The 20,570-nt window shown below is 66.8% G+C and overlaps 1 protein-coding gene across 3 annotated transcripts; it reads left to right on the forward strand.

The window, feature by feature from the left end:
- The first annotated feature begins 966 nt into the window (after positions 1 to 966).
- NLGN3 (neuroligin 3) lies at positions 967 to 19,942 on the forward strand. Of its 3 annotated transcripts, XM_088538538.1 has the most exons (7): positions 967 to 1,596; positions 2,624 to 2,683; positions 9,786 to 9,845; positions 11,548 to 11,697; positions 13,397 to 13,582; positions 17,929 to 18,718; positions 19,045 to 19,942. In XM_088538538.1, the coding sequence occupies exons 1-7, from the start codon at positions 1,119 to 1,121 to the stop codon at positions 19,880 to 19,882; spliced, it is 2,562 nt and encodes an 853-aa protein (XP_088394664.1). In that variant the 5' UTR covers positions 967 to 1,118; the 3' UTR covers positions 19,883 to 19,942. The 3 variants fall into 3 exon arrangements, with proteins under 3 accessions (XP_088394664.1, XP_088394665.1, XP_088394666.1); XM_088538539.1 differs by lacking the exon at positions 2,624 to 2,683; XM_088538540.1 differs by lacking the exons at positions 2,624 to 2,683; positions 9,786 to 9,845 and having other exon boundaries at positions 968 to 1,596.
- The last annotated feature ends 628 nt before the right edge of the window (positions 19,943 to 20,570 follow it).

Raw genomic sequence — 20,570 nt, forward strand, 5'->3', positions numbered from 1 at the left:
GACCCGTCTACGGTTGTGCGCGGTGGCCAAAGTGACTGAGCAAGGGCAGGAGGGGTGGCAGGTGCCGCCGGGACCCAGCGCGCGCTGTGCGGTGACGGAGCCGCCTCGCGCTCAGCCCCGAGCAAAGTGGGTGGCCCTGACCGAGGTGGCAGACAGGTCACCCCGCGGGTCACTGCAGTCGCTGCGATGCCTCCCCGTAGAGCAGGGTGGCCACCCGGCCCCGCAGAGCGCCCGGCGGGGACGAGGCGCACGTGGGCACCCGGGCGGCTCTGCCCAGCGCTGTGGGCGCCGGTGGCCGCTGTCCATGCGCTGCCCGCGCTCGGCTCCGTCGCCTCGCCCGTTGTCTCCGCGTGTCGCGGTCCCCGCTCTCACCTTGGGGCGGTGAAGTCAAGGTGCTCCTCAAGGTCACGGCAACACGGCGCGCGCAGCCGGGGTCCCGCCTGGGCCCGGGCCTCCTTGCCGGGCTCTTGCTCTGGGAGCAGCCGCTTCCCGGCGGCTCCAGGGTGAGGGGCCTCCTCCTCCTGGCCCCGCCACGGCGCAGCCCGTCCCCCGGCACGTGCGTGTGTCGGTCAGCGAGGGAGGACCTGCCAAGGGCAGAGCCCGGGCACCGCTCTGGCGCTGGGGCCCCGCTTGCTGCGGCGCTCTGAGCTGCTCCCTCGGGCTGGGCGGTCGCTGTCGCCTCCGGAGCTGCCGTAGCGGAACGGGGCCAAGGGTGACGGGGCCGGGAGGGCCGAGCCGCGTCCTGCTGAGGGCGGATGTGTCTCCATGTGCCGCACGAAGCTCCTTTGAGCCGAGCTCCGCTTCCCCGAGCGTCTGCTCTTAACTGCCTCCCTCTCTCCGCAGTGCCAGCACCCCCGCGGGCGCCGTGCCCCGCGCAGGCGGGCAGCAGCGGGCAGCGCGTGGGCTCTGAAGAGCCGTCCTGCTTCCCCGCGGATCAGCGCTCCCGGGCCACCCGGCTGCAGGGCCAACAGGGCTGCACGTTGCTGCCTCCCGGTCGTTTCTCCCCGCGGATCCGGCTCTTCCTGGCGGACGCATCGGAGGCACGCGGTGATGGCGATGCCCTGAGCCTTCGCCCCAGGAGCTTCAGGCCTGGATGTTGGTGCTGCTCCTCCCAGACGATGTGGCTGATACCCTGGAGAAGGCCGCTCCTGCCCCCTGTTCTGCAAGTGCCTGAGCTGCCGGCCGGCTGGGACCTGCGTCTCGCCCTGTGGGTGCTGAGCTTCACCTCGGCCATTGCGCGCATGGAGGGCCAGGTCTACTCTCCGACTGTCAACACTCACTATGGGAAGCTGCGGGGCGTGCGCGTGCCGCTGCCCAGCGAGATCCTGGGGCCTGTGGACCAGTACTTGGGGGTGCCTTACGCCGCCCCCCCGGTTGGGGAGAAGAGGTTCATGCCCCCGGAGCCACCGCCGTCCTGGTCGGGCATCAGGAACGCTACGCACTTCTCGCCCGTCTGCCCCCAGAACATTCACAACGCCGTCCCCGAGATCATGCTGCCCATCTGGTTTACCTCCAACTTGGATATAGTGGCCACGTACATCCAGGACCCCAACGAGGACTGTCTGTACCTCAACATCTACATCCCCACGGAGGATGGTGAGTCCCCACCGGGGTGCCCGCAGGAACGTGCACTCTGGGAGGGCAGGGGAGGCCGCGGCGCTGCTCCCCGGCAGCGCTTGGTCTCGCCCGGGCGTTGTGTTTGACGCATGTGGTCGTGGCCCCTGCAGCATGCTCCCCTGTTTGTGGCAAGCTTCCTCCGGCCACTCGGCTCGCCCGCTGCCCTCAGCTGCCATCTGTGTGTCGCGTTGCCCCTCCACGCCTCCCCACCCCTCCACCTCCATGGCATTGTCACGGGCTCCTCTCTTGTGTTGCTCAATCTCAATCGGACTCTCTGACCGCAGATCCGCAGAGCGACGAGCTGGTTTGTGCTCCCCGGGGCGCCGAGTGCCAGGTTCTGTCTTGAGTTGGTTCGAGTTTTCTGTCCTTCCTGCCCTCCCTCCCTGCCCTCAGGTCCATGCGCTAGTGGTGGGTGCGGGATGCGCCTGGGAGGAACACTCTCCGCCGCTGCCCTCGGGCTGCCGTGGCCGGGCGCTCCGGTGTCTTTTCCAAGCCCTGGGCCGCCCGCGAGGTGCCCAACGGCGGCCCCTGGCCTCTCACGAGGCCGGGGGCCGCCGCTGGGCACCTCGCGGGCGGCGAGCGGCGCGGAGCCCGCGGCACGGCCCCGTCGTGGTGAGGCTGGGCCCGGCGCCTCCTGTCTATAACTTTTCCTTTCCAGCGGATTCCAACTGTAAGTAGAGAGGCAGCGGAGGCGGCACCTCCCGCCTCACCACGGCGGCAGCACCGGGGGCCGAGCGAGAGCCCGCGATGGAAGCGCCGCGGCGCGGGGCCGGCTTGCGGCCGCGCGGCTTTTCCGAGGCCCGCGCCGGCTCCGTGGCCCCCTTCCTTTCCTCCTGCTTTCCATCGCCGCGCGGCTGGCCCGGAGTTTTCCTCCCACAGCAGAGCTCCCTCCCCGCGTGCCGCGGCCCCCGGGGGTGGCGGGAGGGCGGCAGCGTGGTTGTGATTGCATGCCCACTCCGGCCGCTGGAGCCTCCTGTTATTTTGTAGTCTTTTATTCATTTTACAGTAAAACGGATTTCCAAGGAATGCACCCGAAAGCCCAACAAGAAAATATGTAGGAAAGGAGGTATGTAGCAAGCCGACCGGCAGAGAGGCACAGAGAGGAAAGAGAGAGAGAGGGAGAGGGAGCGCGAGGGGGCCCGCGCCTGCTCCCCCAGCGCCTCTCTCGTGCCGCGACTCGGCCCCGCTGCCTTCCCGCCCGCCGCTCCCAGGAACCCCGCGATGCTCCGCGAGGGTCCCCAAGGGCCGTGTTCCCGGCAGAGCGGGACGCTCGTGTCGCTCCGGGCCTTTCAGAACAGCCGCTTCCAGGCGCCGGCGCCCGCGCTCCTGCCTTCGTCCTGTCCCCGCCAGCTCCTAGCCGTGACACGGCCTTTGGTGCGGGTCACACCTCAGTGCCCCCCCGGCCCGTAGGGCTGTGGGTCTCTCGCCTGCTCCGTCCGGGAAAGGGGCCTCCCTCCCGCCCCGCTCGAGGACACGGCGGCCCCCGCGGGGTTGCACACGCGTGCGGATGTGGCATCTGCAGCCCCTCCTGGGCCGGCCTCTCCCCGTGCCCTTGGCATCTCTTCCCCAGGATTGCATCCCTGCCATTTAGCATCCCGGCGTCCTCCGTTTTGCCAGGAGTGGCCCTGGCCCTGCTGCCAATGCCCCCTTCTTCGCCCGGCTGCCCGTGCCAGGGCAGCGCTGGGGCCACCCGAACACGTCCCCTCGAGCAACATCCCCGCCAGGCTGCAGCCTCCGTGAGGCCGGCAGGGCATCCCAGCCCGAGCGCGGCTCCGCTCCGTGCTGCCTCGGCCTCCCGCGCGGCGCGGGGCTCGTCCCGCCGCGCTGCAGCCCTGCCCTCCGCGCGGCTCCCCCGCGCAGCGCCTGCTCCAAGCAGCGCCGGCGGCACGTGGCAGCCGGAGCCCTCGCGCCTGCCCTGGCCCTTCCTCCGCCCCCTGCGCAGCCCACCGGGACGCAGGGAGATCCCCGGCCCGGCTGCTTTCCGCATCCCAAAGCAACGGCCGCCGCGGGGCAGAGAGGCTCTCCTGAAAGGCTCCGTGCAGGACGGGGACATCCCAGGACCCCGGTGCCCACCGGGTCCCCGTCGCTGGGCTGCTGTCGTCCGTGCTGCTGCCCCAGGGGCCGTGTCACCTGCACTGCTTCCCCCTGCACCCCGGCGTTTTGTGGGCCTGGCACAACCGGGCTCCGAGGTTTGGGGAGCTCTTTCCTTCCAGCGATGTTGGTTTTCTGGTTTTCTGTATTTTTTTTTTCCTTTCCCCCTGCGTTCTGTTGTTTGGTTCCTTTGCTTTGCTTTTCCTGTCGCTGTCCTGGCTATTCACACGCCATCTCTCCGAGTGCCAAGGCTGCCCCTGAAAGGGCCGGCGCATTAGGGAGTCTCCGCACGCCGCCTCCGGAGCCGGCGGTGCCAGCGCCGCGGAGCCACTTCAAAGCGCTTCCTCTGCCGGGGCTGCGCAGCCCCCGCGGCACGGCCGGGCACCGGGATGAGGGCCCGGGATTCAGGAGCCCCGAGGGGGATGCCGTAAGCCACGAGGAAACCGCGGGCGCTCCGCAGTCCCGACCGGGTGGCCTCGTCCGCGTGTCCCCGCGCGCCGCGGGGGGACCTGCCCTCTGCTCCGCGCTGGGCTCTGCTCGCCCGGATACTCGGTGGCCGCATCCGAAACACGCGGAGCGGGGAGCACCCGGCCGCGGGCCCTGCCCCTCGGCTCCGGCTGCTCTTCGGTACCCGGTGACTTGGATTAATTGGATAACTCGTATGGAGGCGCTGAGGCTTCCCCGCCCCTCGGCTCGGCGCCGTTCCAGGGTGAGGATGACCTCCCTGCAGCGCGGGGCTGCTCCGTGTTTATCCGTTGACTTATTTGGGAATATTCTTGATTATTATTTCTCAGACCGTTTCAGACAGAGGCGTATAGAGCTTCCGTCTCCGGCTGGTTCTCAGGCAGCTGTGCAGTATTTTTGGTGGTTGGAAATGCCTCAGCTCACTGTAGTTTTTATGATTAGTCCGCCATAAACTCAGCTTATTTCACGGCAGCCAAAGCGCTGAGGATTTATCAGGCGGATTCCGTGTTTCCTGCATGGCTGCAGACAGCTCCCTTCTCCTGGAATAAGCCAGGGCAATTGTGCTTGGAGAATAATTAACCATGCACCGTGCAGGAGGACCTGACGGCGACTGGGCTCAGCTGATGCTCAAGTTTTAGCGAAAATGAAGCTGCTCGGCAGGAAGGCATGTGCTTGTACGTGCTGCAGTATCTGCAAAGCTCCGCTCTGCCCTTCAAACACCTCCAGCCTGTGCTGTGCCCCGCTGTGTCCTGGGGTGCTTCTCCCCTGTCCTTGGCCGCCGCCGCCTCGCTCTGGGCCTGCGGAGCGGGATGTTGTTTCTTGGAGGGCAGAGCGTGACCCTCCGAATGCATCAAACCCCCTTTATCACCGGAGATGCTTTCTGCTCTGGGTGCAGTCTGGGCATGGCCGCGCGGACACGTCTCCTCCTGCAAGGGTGGCTTGAGTTCCATTGCCTGCTCTGCAGGAGGAGAATGCGGCTCCTGACCCGGTGATCCCCAAGGAAGCAGCTTGTGTCCCAGCGCCTGCAGGACTTGGGTGGTTCTTCCCTGCTGGAAGTTTTCCTACCACCCTTCCCGGGATATCCCGGGGCCTCTCGCCACTCACCGAACACTTGCGGTGAATGCCGACCTGAGGGCTCCAGGCACCTCGTAGCCTTTGCTTTGCGGCAGCTCCTTTTCTCAGGGTCTCTCCCCAGACATCTGCAGCCTCTGCGGCTGCCGCGGCGGTGCGAACCCCTGCGCCGTGCTGCTGCCCGGGGCGGGATGTGCTGAGGTGAGGGTGGGTGTCCGAACCTGCTGGTTTTGAGGGTGACAGGGCAGCGAGCTGCAGAGCGGCCCCGCAGCGGCCTCGGCTGCAGAGCCCTTCGGGGCAGCATCCAGCGCTGCCGGCAGCCCCGGCGCTGCCTCCGTCGGAGGCTGGAGCGGAGCCCGCGTGCCCGGCAGCCGAGGGGGCCTCTGGCAGCGGTGTGGAGTCCTCCTCGGAGGCACTGCCTGCACGGGAGCCCTCGAGGAAACTGCAGAGCCCGTGGGGCACTGGTGCAGCCACCCTGCTGCTGGAGGTCACCCTTGAGCAGCTCCGCGTGCATCCCTGTGTCCGCTCCTTTCCCAGGAGGGAAAAAGCGAGGGAGCTGCAGCTTCTCCCTGCCCTCCCGCTTGTCCCCCCTTTCCTATGGCTCGCAGGGGTTTCCCTGGCTGAGGGATTTTTCGCAGTGTCTCCGACTGTCCCTTGTGACAGGGGAATGGCCGCGGGCTCCGCTGGGCCAGGCTGCGCTCAGGTGGGAGCCCCGGGCAGGGCCACGCTGCGGCTCTGCCTCACGGAGGAGATGTGGGGCTCGGAAATCTCAGCTCAGAGTCCGCTCTTTTATCCACATGGTGCTAAGCCCAAAGGGTTCCAAGGAAATCGGATCCTCGCCCTTCTTTATCTCTGTTTACACTGGCGTTGGCACTGCTGGAATGGTTTACTTATGATAGCGTCAATCCGGTGTGGGTGCTTCTGTTTCAAGGAAAGTGATTTTGTTTGTGTGGGTTTTTTTTTTTTTTACTCAGCTTGAGCTTAATCCTGCTTCTCAGAGATTTGAGATAAGAGCATATGCATCCTTCATCCTGGGCTGGGGCACTTCACAGTCAGCTTTACATTGGACACTTAATGGGCATTCACACCAGGTTCGTGGAGTCAGTTTTCGGCAGATGAGGAGAATCAAAGCTCTAAGTCCTTTATTTTTGCTCCCTGTGAATGACCAAACTTGGACCCGAATAGTTGTCCCCCCGTCCTGGCCATGAGGGTCGGTGCTGTTGGGGTCTCCGCGCTGTCACCGGTGCAGAGGGAGGTCCTGGTGCGGGTGTCCTTGGAGACTGGTGCATGGGCACGGGAAGAGAGTGGAGCAAAACGCAAGGAACATGTTGGGGAGCGGATCTGCAGGTTCCTTCCGAGCCGGGGGCCAGAATGGGCAGAGGGGAGCCCGGGAGGGGAGCCCTGCTCTAACCAGGGCCGCGCCGCGCGCTGCCGGTCCCGCGGGGCTGCGGAAGAGGCGCCCGCGGGGGCCTTTGCGGGAGGTCTCGCCATCAAAGCTCAAGAGGTTGCACAGAGCGGGGGTGAAGCCTCGTCTGAAGCGCGGCGCGAGGCAGCCGGCGTGCGCGAGTGCGTGGAGGCCGCGCAACGGCACAGGAGGACCAGGGCAAGCAGAGGAACCGGCTGATGGCTGCGGCTGCGCCAGGGAAGCGCCCTCCGGGGCTGCCCCGTGCCTGGAGACCCGTCCAAGGTGAGCGAGGACAGGGCCCGGGGCGAAGGGACACGGACCGTCCTCGGGTGAGCGTGGGCTAGGAGGCCCCTGGGGCCACCTTGCTACGAGCGCTGAGAGGCAAAAAGCCCAGACTGGCTTCCGAGTGGAGCTTCTGCGTGTGAAGCAGGACGTGGAGTATCCCGGGACTCTCCCGTGTCTTTCCCAGGAGTCACAGCTTCGAATGCCTCAGGAGGCGAATACACAGGAGGAGCAGAGAGGCGCTGTGAGCAGCGCGGGTGCTGTGCTGCCTTCTCCGAGCTGAACCCTGCGGAGCGCTCTCCGTGCTCGTGCACCTCCTGCGAGTTGTTCCAGGGGTTTTGCTCCAGTTCTTCCTGTTGCCTGCACGTGGTTGCTTGAAGACCCGAACCCTGTCCCTGGTCACCTTCTCATCAGCTCCTGCTTGTGGTCCAGCCTCGGTCCAGTCCCGCTGCGCTTGGACCCATTTGTCCTCCAAAAGGAGCCGGGCTGCAACGCGGCTGCTCCTGGGCTTTGCCAGCACCGGGATCTCCGGGGTGGGAAGGCAGCCGCGTGCTGGCTGCGTGGGCCGAGGACTGCGGGATGCGCTGGGGACAAGCCCTGCATGAGGGACACTGTGCAGCCTGTGCAGCGCTTAGTCATGGATGGGCTTGCAGGGCTGCAGCAGCCCTGGTGAAGATGGAGGTCGGCTGTGGCCCTGCCTGCGGAAAGGCTGGGCAGATGCCTTTGAGCTTGGAGACATGGAGACACGGAGACAGGGAGGTGCAGAGACACAGAAACATGGAGACGTGGAGATAAGGAGACATGGAGATGCAGAGATAAGGAGACATGGAGACATGAAGCCATAGAAACACGGAAATGCCGAGACACAGACACGGAAACACGGAGACACGGAGACATGGAGACATGGAGATAAGGAGACACGGAGACATGGAGATAAGGAGATGTGGAGACATGGAGCTGTGGAAACATGGAGACGGAGACATGGAGATAAGGAGACATGTAGATATAGAGACACAGAGACACGGAAACACAGAGACACAGAGACATGGAGACGTGGAGACACGGAGACATGGAGATAAGGAGACATGTAGATATGGAGACACAGAGACATGAAGCCATGGAAACACGGAAATGCGGAGACACAGACACGGAAACACGGAGACACAGAGACATGGAGATAAGGAGACACGGAGACATGGAGATAAGGAGATGTGGAGACGTGGAGCTGTGGAAACATGGAGACGGAGACATGGAGATAAGGAGACATGTAGATATAGAGACACAGAGACACGGAAACACGGAGACACAGAGACATGGAGACGTGGAGACACGGAGACATGGAGACGTGGAGCCATGGAGCCATGGAAACATGGAGACAGAGACATGGAGATAAGGAGACATGTAGATATGGAGACACAGAGACATGAAGCCATGGAAACACGGAGACACGGAGACATGGAGATAAGAAGACATGTAGATATGGAGACATGGAGATAAGGAGACATGGAGACACGGAGATGCGGGTGGGTTGGGGAGCAGCTTGGATGGCTGAGCCCGGCCCACGTGGGCATCAGGGTGAAAGTGTGGAATTATTTGGGTGGAAAATGGGAGAATGAGGTAGTGGGGACCGGGGTTGGGTGCTTAGGGAGAGCCTGGGCTGTGAAGAGGAAAGTGAAGGTAGAGCGGGGTGGGTCAGGATCTTGGAAGATCGCGGAATGTCAGGATGACTCTAAAGACTGGAGCAGCTCTACCCAACCTCTTTCCTGACCAGCTGGTCTAGCCTGCTGTTAAACAGCTCCGTGGGACATCTCTTCCCAGCTTTCCTGCCCTTTCTGCCAGCAAGGTTCCCATTTTGTCTAGTGTCCGTCTGCCTCGCGCAGCTCTGTGGCTGCTCCTCTTCTGCACGGCAGGGAAGGGCTTTCTGTCCCACTTCACCGTTTCACAGGGGCCTTTTGCACATGGCAAGATGCTATTGTGGATCCTGGCTCCTTCACACTCCTCCTCCCTGCTGGATTTTTCTCACTTGTGGGGCTCAGTCCTCAGTGCTCCCAAGGCCCCCTTGCTGGCCGTGCTGAGGCCAAGGGTCCCCCGATGAGCCGGGGGGTGTTTGTGGTGCCGTCGTGTCCCGTGTCACAGCCTGCCGAGGAGCTGCTCAGCGGGACGGCTGTGCCCATGGGACGGAGCTGCCCCACAACCAGTGTCCCCCTCCTGCTCCCATCTCCGTGTCCCCGTCCCTCGGTGCAGGCCCGGTGTGGCGCAGGGCCGAGCTGGCCCGTGCCGCGGTGCCGCCGCTTTGCCCGGTGCCGGGGAAATGGCACTGCGGGAAGGGGCTTCCTCGGCGCGAGCTCCTCGTCACCTTCCCGTCCTGGGTGCCTGGGTCCCGGCTGCGATTGCTCTTCCAAGAGAGTCAGCGCAGGGCCGGGGCAGCCCCATCGCGAGAGGCGCTGGCGTTCCCGGCGTTCCCAACGTTCCCGGGCACACGCAGGCCCGCGGCGCCTTCGCTCCGGCCCGGGACGTCATCCCCGCCCGCGGGGAGGCAGCGCGGCGGCCTCTCCCGTCCCGTCCCGTCCCGTCCTTGGCGCGGTGCCGAGGGCAGCGGGTCGGCCCCGGGGCCGTGTCCGCGCGCTCCGTGCGGCCCTGGCCACCGCGCGAAGAGCGGGAAGGGGTGCAGGCGCTGGGAGAGGTGCAGTGTGAGTAGCCAGCAGCGCTGTGGGGCGCCGGCCCGGCCCCACCGTCTCTGCTGTCATGCTATTTTTGAATTCTCTTTTGTTTTTTGTTTTTTTTTTCCCCCTTTTTTTGTTTTTTTGTTTTTTTCCCTTTTTTTTTGTTCTGTCTCCTCGTGTTTGGTCCCTAGGAGCCAGCGCTAAGAAACAGGGCGAGGACTTAGCGGATAATGACGGGGATGAAGACGAAGGTATTTGTGTGCTCGAGGCTGCCACTGCATGACCCGCACAGCCACTGCGCTGCCCGCCACCCGCTGCCATTGCCAGGGACCCCGTGTGTGTGCGCGCCGCGCCGGGCCGGGGGGCTGTGCAGGGCCGCCCGGGCCCTTCCCCTCCTTTTGGGGGAAGCTTGGGGGGTTTCGGGGTCGTCCAGGCGAGGTTGGCTGGCTGCCGGGCTCGAGGGAAGCATGGCGGCTTGGGAGCAGGACGCCGGGGCCCATTTCACCCCGAGCCCCATCACATTCCACCTCCAGCCTCATCCCTCGCGCCGGGCCGTCCGCAGCCAGCGACCTTCCCGCCCGCCTTGCTCCGGGTCTCCCCGGCTGCTCCGTGGCCGTTCCCGGGCCGGCGCGCGCTCCGTGTCACCGCCGCGGTGGGTCCTGCGCCCGCTCCGGCTTGCGGCACCTTCGGAAGGGAGGCAGGAGGTGACGGCTGCAGCGCGGCAGGGGACAGGGACACCTCCGGTTTGGGGTGTCCTGGGACAGCGCCGGCGCGGCCGGGCACACGGCTCCCGCGGCCGGGGGGAGCCGAGCGCTCTCGGTGGTGGCATCCAACTCGCCCAGGGCCCCGTGCTCCAGGGTCCCTTTTACCAGGGCATAAACCGGAGTCATTCCGAGCCCGGGCGGTCCCTGCCCTGCACAGTGTGCTGCACATCCCAGGAACTGGCGGTTCCCCTGTGTCCCTGTGGCCGCCGGGGCGGCTCGGAGGGTCCCGCTGCGTTCGGGTGCCCGCGTGCGGCGGGGAGGCCGTGCCCGTGCGCCACGGCAGTGCCACTGCCTCCCCAGCCCCGCGCGCTGGCCGCATCCTGCCCCGAGGCCCAAGTCCTGGAGGAGCTCTCTCCATTCCCTCGGTTTCCTGGAGGGAAATCCCGGCCCGAGAGGAGCGGCGGATGCCCATGAGCGCATCAAGCCCTGTCCTGTCCTGGCAGGAGACAGGTGGCGGGACGGCATCACCTCGCCGGGCAGGGGAGCAGGGGCAGCAGGACAAGGGTTTGCGCCGCGATGCGCGGGGAGACGCTGAGCGCGGAGGCCCTGCAGGCAGCGACCGGGGTCGTGGGGTGGCCCGTGCGCCTGGGGACAGCGGGGCTCCCCTCTCCGTCCTGCCCGGGCTCCGTGGGGTGCGCGCGGGCGGCAGGAGGAGCAGGGCCGTGCCCTGGTCGGCGCTGCTCCCGCGGGCTCCCCGTCCTCGCGCCCGCGTCACCGCGCCGCGCACACGCGCACGCACTGTCTGCCTCTCATCGCCATGTCTGTGTGTGGGCACCCGGGCGCCGGGGCGGGCAGCCAGGCAGCCGGCAGCTTCCTGCCTCCCCCGGGAAGCGCCAGGAGCCGGGAGGGGGGATCCGAGGGCCGAGCACCCGTGAGCCTCCCCCACCGCCTCCCAGGTCCTGCACACCCCTCCCCGCCCTGCCCCTCCGCAATGCCAGTTTCCAGGACGCTCGGAGCGGGGACGTGGCTCCAGCCGGGATGCCGAGGGCCGGTTCCCAGAGCCGGGGCAGCTCCCTGTGATGGGAACAGCGCAGACCCGCGGCGGCTCCGGCCGGGGCACCGGGAGGGCTGGGGTTTGGCTGCCCCTCGGCGCTCCTGGCAGCTGGCATTGCCCTTGTCTGTGGTCTGCCTGTCGGGCAGGGCGCCGCGGCCGCCGGCGGCTCCCGTGTTTAACCTCCTCTCCTTGCAGACATCCGGGACAGCGGCGCCAAGCCCGTCATGGTCTATATCCACGGCGGCTCCTACATGGAGGGCACGGGCAACATGATCGACGGCAGCGTCCTGGCCAGCTACGGCAACGTCATCGTCATCACCCTCAACTACCGCGTGGGAGTGCTCGGTATGGCACGGCGCGGCGCGGGGGGCTGCGGGACAGGCCACCGTGGTCCACGCTGCTCCGACTGGGTCCCATCCAGCCGGGAAAGGGGCAGAGCGGGGCCGGGCGGCAGGGCAGGGGGTGCCACGTGGCGGCCTCGCAGCCGGAGCTCGCCAGGCCGTCCAGCTCCTGGCACGGGCCACGCTGGCTCGTTTGCACAGCCCGGCTCGGCCGAAAGCAAATATTGGTCTGTGGTTAAATGAATAATAAATGTATTAACCAGCATCTCCTCCCGAGAGGGCTCGGCAGGGCGAGCTGCCAGCGGGCACTGCTGGCCGCGCCGGGGGGGCTCTGCGCTGCCCGGGCCGCTCGATGGGCTCTCCCCGGGGACGCCGGCGCTTCCCGCAGCGCTGTCTGCGGCCGGACGCCTTGGCCGGGCGCCGGAGCGGCCTCGTGGCCGCGATGCAAGGGCAGGATTCCCCGGGGCGCTGGCTCTGCGGCCGTGGCGCCGGCCGGGCCTCGCTGGAGGCGCCCGTGCACGTGTCCGGCCCCGCTTCCCGGAGCCGCCATCCCTCGTGCGGCCGCGGCTCGCGTTGCCGAGTCCCCCGGCCCGCTGCTCCTGCCGTGCGTGGAACTGGGTGTCCCCTTGCAGCCCACGTGCTCCCCGCGCCCAGCGAGGCCCTGCGTGCAAACCGAGGCTCACGCGGCGCTGCCCTCATCTCCGTCTTCCCAGCCTGGCACAGAGCTGGGCTCCCAGCCCCTGCTGGGGGCAGCGCATCCCTCTGCAAGCCTGCAAACCCCCTGCCGTAGAGTCATAGAATGCTGAAGGTTGGAAGGGACCTCTAGGGATCATCTAGTCCAACCCCTGCACACGCAGGGTCACCTAGAGCACGTGGCACAGGACTGTGTCCAAGCGGGTTTTGAAGATCTCCACAGAAGGAGACTCCACAACCTCTCTCATGGCCTGTTCCATGCTGGGCAGGGCGCTGTGAGGCTCACAGCTTTGCCAAGGTTGGCATGGGCTGGTAGGAAATAGGCTTCCCAGGAAAGACAAGCAGAAGTTTCTTTAAGCAGCCTCGAGGTGAGACCTTTAAGACTGATAGGTGCAGGCCGAGGGGCACATGCTGCCCTCCCAAACAAGCCGTAAACGGTGCCATCGTCCTCCCCGCTGCAGCGCCCAGGTCCACGGCAGCCCTGTGGCCGCGCCGCCGCTCAGGATTTTCCTTCCCTCCCCTGACTCTGGCTTCCTGCTTTGAGTCAAGGCAAATGCAGCGCCGGTCGCTTATCTCGGGCGTTGTTGCCAAGCCCGGGAGCGGCTCGCAGTGACTCCTCTACGCTCCAAGGTTTTGCTCCTGGCTGCTCTCGGCCCGGCCCCTCTCCTTGCGTTTATAGAGCCTCAGCCGGGCAGGAAGGGCGCTCGGTGCGGGCCCCGCGATCCCTGCCGCGCGCTCGGCTTTCCCTGGAGCGCCCTGAGGCGCCTTGAGCTGTTCCCAGTCCAAGTGCTGGTCCTGGTGGGATGCCACCTGGACAAACAGCCCCCCAGAGTGGAAAAGCCCCCTGGAGCAAGGAATGAGGTGTCCCCGCTAAGCCACAGAGCTCACGGGACTCTTGCAGCGGGGGGTTCATGGTGGGGAAAGGCCGTGTCCCGCACGGGGGTTTGGGGAGGGCGGTGGGAGCTGGAGCAGCGCGCGGCCCCGCTCCTGACCCGGCTGCGTTCCCACAGGCTTCCTGAGCACGGGCGACCAGGCGGCCAAGGGCAACTACGGGCTGCTCGACCAGATCCAGGCGCTGCGCTGGGTCAGCGAGAACATCGCCTTCTTCGGCGGCGACCCGCTGCGCATCACCGTCTTCGGCTCCGGCATCGGCGCCTCCTGCGTCAGCCTCCTCACCCTCTCGCACCACTCGGAAGGTAGGTGCAGAGCCAGGCTGCTCCGGGCGCCGGGAGGGAGGGAATGAGGCTCCCGCCGGAGGAGAGAGGCCTGGGAGAGCTGGGAGCATCTCGGCTAGCAAAGTGCAGCGAGGGCGAAGCGGTATCTGTAAATAGAGCAGCGTGTTTACTCTAGATAGAGAAAGGAATTATTTATGCTAAAAGGTTGTGTTGGCATAAGCGCAAATGCACATAAACCACCTGTGAATAAATTTACATGGAAAATGGGAAAGAAAGAAAAAAAAAGAAAGAAGATGGTTAACCATCACAGGTCTGGATAAACTTCCTGAGGAAATAGCGGGGGCAAAGCCTGCGCTGAGCCACCAGGGTGATGGCAAGCCTTGGTCCCTGGGCGGGTGATGAATTTTCCCCGGTTGCCTTTTGTAGCACCATGTCCCCACGCGTGGTGTGGGCAGCGGGAGGGTGCAGGGCTTGAGGGAGCTGTGGGCACAAAGGTGGGTCTGTGTCCGAGCAGGCCGGGCGGGCGCGAGCGCGGTGACGCTCGGTGGCATCGGCAGCGCCGCGGTGCTGCCCACGCGGCCGCAGGGACAGCGGCAACCGTCAGCGGGGCCGGCGCGCGGCGGAGGCGCCTCGGAGGAGGCTGACGCAGCCGGGCTGCCTGCGAAGGCGCTCGCCCTTCCTGCGACCGGAGCGGCGCTGAGCGGGGCGCCGCGTCCGCGGCACGCGCGGCGTTCGCAGCATCTGCGCCTCTGCGCCGCGCGCTGCTCCTGCTGCTGAGCACGTGCTAATAGCGGAGAGCAAAGCTGCCGCTCTCCGCGAGTCCCAAACCGGGCGTGATGATGCTGGAAAACCCGCAGCTCCGCGGAAATTCAGCAGCAATCCCAAAACGGCTGTCTCCGCTTCGCCTCCTCCCCGTTGCGGGTGCCTTGGCGCGTAGCGGTCCCTGCAGGCAGCCTCCTGACCCGTGGGGCTGCCCCATGGCTGGGGTCGGGCACAGCTCTTTGGCGCAGCACGGTGGCATCTCCACGTGGCCTCTGCTCACGGTGGGGAACTCGCCGCCCTGCTCCATGCGGCAGCCCTGGCCGCGCTGCCCTCCATCTGCAGGTGACAGCCGTTCCGCGGGGACAGCGCGTGCCCAGGGCGCTGCCGGTGCCTGCGCTCAGCCTTGCGGGTCGCTGGGGTGCACAGCTGGCACAGCTGCCTGCCAGCCTCTCCCCGGCCAAGCCGGGAGGCCACGGAGGCCCAAACGGGCCGGCCGGGCTCGCCGGGCACCGGGGCAGCTCCGCTCACAGGGCGTGGGGGTGGCTGCAGCGCACGAGGCTTTGCAGGGCTCATGGTCGTGTTGCTCGTGTGACAGCGTCACCTCTGCGAGGACCATTAATCCTCTGTTGGGATGCCACAAGCAGCCCCGATATAGCGGTGGCTGGAAACGGGGGCAAAGCTGAAGCCATGGGGACAGTTGTGTTCCGTCCAAGTCCTGCGTCCCCCTTGTGTCTCCCTAGCTGGAAGCTCCGGGGGATGTTGCCCCATCGTCTTGGCGTGACTTGTACGAGCATTAGCAGGCCTTGGGCTGCCAAAAGCTCAAGCCCATGGAAATGTGGAGCCCCGCGAGCGCGTTGCTGCCCTCTGCATTACCAGGCCAGCAGCAGCGGAGCTGCCCTGTCACCCTGGGCAGCTCCGCGATCCCAGGGTGGAATCGCTCCGCTCCCCAGAGCCAGGCCCGGCACTGGGATGCCACATCCCGCCCTGACGCTGCTCCGCCGGGTGCTTCTCTCCATCCCGGCGCCAGGAAGGTCTCGGGAAGGGACTCTCTCCTCGGCATCTCCTTTCCAGGCCCGGGCTGTTCCGGCGGGCACAGCCGGAGCCGCAGACTGTTTTTCCCAGCCAGATGGTGACGCCGCTCCGGCAGTGGCCGCGGGCTCGGCCTGCCCAGATGGCGGCCGCCAGCCGCTCACCTCCACGGCGGCCCGTGCGACCTGTGCGCGCCCCGCGCGCGCGGCAGCGCCAGCTGCTCCCTACCTGGAGCGCCGCGGCAGCCGCTCTGACCCTCAGCTCGCCGTGGGGCCTCGTGCCAGGCTGCCCAGAGCTGCTGCCTTTCTGGGGACACCAGATTTTCCGCCCCGCAGCGTGCCGTGCTCCATGCCACCCCATGCAGGCACCCGGAGGCTGCTCTTGGGGACCCCTATCCCATATCCCAGGCATCTGGGGCGCTCCGGTCCCTCACGGGAGCGCGGGGTGCAAGTGCAGTGCAAGGGATGAAGCCCCCAGATGCTCCTGGATCAACCAGCGCCCGCTCCGCAGCGCCCGTGTCCACGGGAGCCGGCAGCGCCCAGGGCCCCGCGGCGACGCGCAGCCCCCGTGCCAGGCGGGTGCGATTCCATCCCGTCAAAATAGAACTCGTAGCGATCAAGAGCTATTAATGAAAGTGCTAATTTGTGCCTGCTTTGCCAGGCGCTGCGGGAGGCGGGCGCCGAGGCCGCGGAGCAGGGAGCCCCGCGCTCCTGCCAGCCCCGCGCTCGCACGCGGGGCGCTTCCCTGCAGCTGGATGATGCTCCGGCTCTTTTGCCTCCAGCCTGGCATGGAAAACCCACCCCGGGCATAGGGAGCAACGCCAGGTGGGTGATCCTGCCATGTCAGCCGTGAAGGATCCCCGTTCCCAGAGCAGGGCCAAGGCCGGGTGCATGGCGGGCAGGAGATACTGGGAAGATGCTGCGCCCGGCGCTCACTGACGGGGCAGCGGGTGCCCTGCTCTGTGTGGGGCTGCACCCGGCGCCCGGGGAGGCTCCGCAGCCTCAGCCGTGTGCGGGGTGGCGGGGGAGCGGCGCTGCTGCAGCCTGCGGCGCGGCCGCCCCGGCGTCACCGTGGCACCGCGCGGGCTGCGCCGGCCGCCTGCGGCAGCGCAGGCTGCGTGCAGGGGCCGGAGCGGGGATGCTCCCGGCTCCCTCGTGATGCTCCCGGCTCCCGCGCGATGCTCCCGACTCCTGCTCAACGCTCCCGGCTCCCACATGATGCTCCTAGCTCCCGCATGATGCTCCCGGTTCCTGTGCGATGCTCCCAGCTCCCGTGCGATGCTCCCGGCCCCCTTGTGATGCTCCCTGCTCCTGCGCTATGCTCCCAGCTCCCTCGTGATGCTCCCGACTCCCTCACGATGCTCCCAGCTCCCGCGCAATGCTCCTGGCCCCCTTGTGATGCTCCCCGCTCCTGTGTGAGACTCCTGGCTCCCTCACGATGCTCCCAGCTCCCTCACGATGCTCCCCGCTCCTGTGTGATACCCCCGGCTCCCTTGTGATGCTCCCTGCTCCCGCGCGATGCTCCCGGCCCCCTCGTGATGCTCCCGGCTCCCGCGCGACGCGGCTGCCCATGCTCCCCGCGCGCAGTGGTGGCCAGGGAAGGGCCCAGTCGGTGGCCGCTCGGGACAGGCTCCCTGCTGTCACCCAGCCAGGGCTGCTGCTCGCACCAGGTCTGTCTTTGGGCCCAAGCATCTGGGAGCACCGAGGCTCAGGGAAAGGCTCCGTCCCGCTGCCTGGCGCGTGGAGGCTGGCGCTGAGCAAGGCCAGGCCCGGACGCTGCTTTCCAGGGCGCCGGGAGGTGACAAGCAGAGCTTGTGACTTCTTTGTCCCCGAGCGCATGGGACGGGACGTCAGGTCCTTGGCAGAGCGCGGGCTGTGCGTGCAGACGGGGCCGCGCGCGGGGCGGCTCCGGGCCGGGCGCTCTCGCCGCAGGCTCGTGCATGTCCCCCGTCACCGCGGGCAGCATCGCGCAGGGCCCCGGCCCACGGGAGCAGGGCGCAGGACGGGGCAGGCCAGGGAGCAGAGACCCCGGGGTGCACTCGGAGCCCGGCCCGCCTTTCACCGCCCCGGAGGCTCCGTTTCCTCGGAGCCCTTTGTATTCCCAGCACAAGCGCCATTGACGGGGGCTGGAGCCCAGCCACGCATTCCTCCGCCTGGGCCAGGGCCTTTGTGGCCCCGCTTTCCAGGGCGAAAGTCCACTCCCTCTGTGTTCCCGGTGGCAGAAAGGCCCTCTTTGTGCATCTGGCAGCGCGCTCCTGCCGGGCCCGGATTGGCACCGAGCAGCCCCAGCTGGGCAGGAAGCGGCGCGGAGGGGGCCGAGGGGGACCCTGGCAAAGCGGCGGGGTGGGACACGCAGGGTTAAGTGGCCCCGCAGGAGGCTTTAACCCTCCCGCTGCTGCCAGGACGCGGTGGGGACGGACCGCGCGTCCCTGCCCTGCTGGCACCCGGCCACCAGCCCGGAGGGAGCAGAGCTGCCCTCACGACGGGCCTTGCGCGACCGGGAGGCCTCGGAGCGCCCGGCCTCCCGGCGCCGCATCCCGGCCGCGAGCTCCCCGTGCGCTCCGCCTGTCCCCGCAGGTCTGTTCCAGAGAGCCATCATCCAGAGCGGCTCGGCGCTGTCCAGCTGGGCCGTCAACTACCAGCCCGTCAAGTACACCAGCATGCTGGCCGACAAGGTGGGCTGCAACGTGCTGGACACGGTGGACATGGTGGACTGCCTGCGCCAGAAGAGTGCCAAGGAGCTGGTGGAGCAGGACATCCAGCCGGCCCGCTACCACGTGGCCTTTGGGCCCGTCATTGACGGCGACGTGATCCCGGACGACCCCGAGATCCTCATGGAGCAGGGCGAGTTCCTCAACTACGACATCATGCTGGGCGTCAACCAGGGCGAGGGCCTCAAGTTCGTGGAGGGCGTGGTGGACCCCGAGGACGGCGTCTCGGGCAGCGACTTCGACTACTCGGTCTCCAACTTTGTAGACAACCTGTACGGCTACCCCGAGGGCAAGGACACCTTGCGGGAGACCATCAAGTTCATGTACACGGACTGGGCCGACCGGGACAACCCCGAGACGCGCCGCAAGACCCTGGTGGCCCTTTTCACCGACCACCAGTGGGTGGAGCCGTCGGTGGTGACGGCCGACCTGCACGCCCGCTACGGCTCCCCCACCTACTTCTACGCCTTCTACCACCACTGCCAGAGCCTGATGAAGCCTGCGTGGTCCGACGCGGCCCACGGGGACGAGGTGCCTTACGTGTTCGGGATCCCCATGATCGGCCCCACAGACCTCTTTCCCTGCAACTTCTCCAAGAACGACGTCATGCTCAGCGCCGTGGTGATGACCTACTGGACCAACTTTGCCAAGACGGGGTGAGCAGGGCTGGGGCGGGCATGGGGGTTGGTGCTGCGCTTGGCGAGCTGCACCTGTTCCCCTCAGGAAGGGGCTTTGCCGAGGGCATGGGAGGAGCGTTGGTGGGACACCGAATCCCCCTGCTCAGGGGTCCATGAGCTTTGCTCTTGGATGGGATGGGGCTTCAGCAAGAAGCCGCTGACTTGAGAGTGTGGCCATATGAGGCCACCCGTTGCACCCGTGAGCAGCTGCTGTTCTGGCTCTTGGGTGGCCCCGTGGCATCTCCCCACCGGGGCAGCCTTTGTCTCTCGGCTTTCTATAGTTCTGTTCTGCTGCTGTTTCGCAGGGACCCCAACAAGCCCGTCCCCCAGGACACCAAGTTCATCCACACCAAGGCCAACCGCTTTGAGGAAGTGGCCTGGTCCAAGTACAACCCCCGCGACCAGCTGTACCTGCACATCGGGCTGAAGCCGCGCGTGCGTGACCACTACCGGGCCACCAAGGTGGCTTTCTGGAAGCACCTGGTGCCCCACCTGTACAACCTGCACGACATGTTCCACTACACCTCCACCACCACCAAAGTGCCGCCGCCGGACACCACGCAGAACTCCCACATCACTCGCCGGCCCAACGGCAAGATCTGGACCACCAAGCGCCCCGCCATCTCGCCCGCCTACAACAGCGAGAACGGCAAGGAGAAGTGGAGCCCGGAGCAGGAGGCGGGCACGCTGCTGGAGAACCCGCGCGACTACTCCACCGAGCTGAGCGTCACCATCGCCGTGGGCGCCTCCCTGCTCTTCCTCAACGTGCTGGCCTTCGCCGCGCTCTACTACCGCAAGGACAAGCGGCGGCAGGACACGCACCGGCAGCCCAGCCCGCAGCGCAGCGCCACCAACGACATCGCCCACACGCCCGACGAGGAGATGCCCTCCTTGCAGGTGAGCCAGGCGCACCACGAGTGCGAGGCCGTGCCGCCGCACGACGCGCTGCGCCTCGCCGCCCTGCCCGACTACACGCTCACGCTGCGCCGCTCGCCCGACGACATCCCGCTCATGACGCCCAACACCATCACCATGATCCCCAACTCCCTGGTGGGGCTGCAGACCCTGCACCCCTACAACACCTTCGCCGCCGGCTTCAACAGCACGGGGCTCCCGCACTCACACTCCACCACCAGGGTATAGCTGCCCGCGCGCGCGCGCACGCTCGCACTCACCCGCACGCACACACTCGCACGCACGCAGCCGGACCGGGAGCCCCCGGACGCACGGAGCGCCGCGCGCCCGCCGCGCTGCCGCCGACCGGCTCCTCCCGGCGTTGGTTCCTACCTTTGGAGACGCGCGTGGACTCTCCGGGCGGCCCCAAGGACCCCGGCGGGCAGCGGGAGGGCGGACGCAGCCCCGCCGCCCGCCCCAGGACCGCGGCTCCGGACACAGCGCGGCGCCGCGGGGACACTCAGCACCCTGAGCAGCCCTGCACCGCGGAAAAGGCTCCTTCACTGTGTCGAGCAGCTCCGGGCCACGGCGCTACGGCAGGAGGTGCCCAGGGCCGGGTCCGGGACAGGGAGCACTGAGACCCCGGTGCCGCCAGCCGGCCCCGCCGGGGGCCTCGGCACCTCTGCGCCTCTTTGCGCTGCAGAGAATCTCTTTTGTGTCAGTCGTTTCTCTTTGCAGAGACGTTTTTTAAGCAGATCTTTTAGTTCTTTACACACTAACGGAGTCGCCGCGTTTTGTCCTTTGTAAAGATTTTAAACCAAGTGTTCTTGATATAAAATAAACAGCCAGTTAGACCCCCCCAGCCCACCCCAGCGTGTGTGCGCGGCCCCGCACGGCCCCGCGCCGCCGGGCCCCGCTCTTTTGTATTTTTGATATT

Source organism: Tinamus guttatus, unplaced genomic scaffold (genome assembly GCF_059628265.1).
Source record: "Tinamus guttatus ecotype Peru unplaced genomic scaffold, ASM5962826v1 Tinamus_guttatus_pri_ptg001087l, whole genome shotgun sequence".
Classification (NCBI taxonomy): domain Eukaryota; kingdom Metazoa; phylum Chordata; class Aves; order Tinamiformes; family Tinamidae; genus Tinamus; species Tinamus guttatus.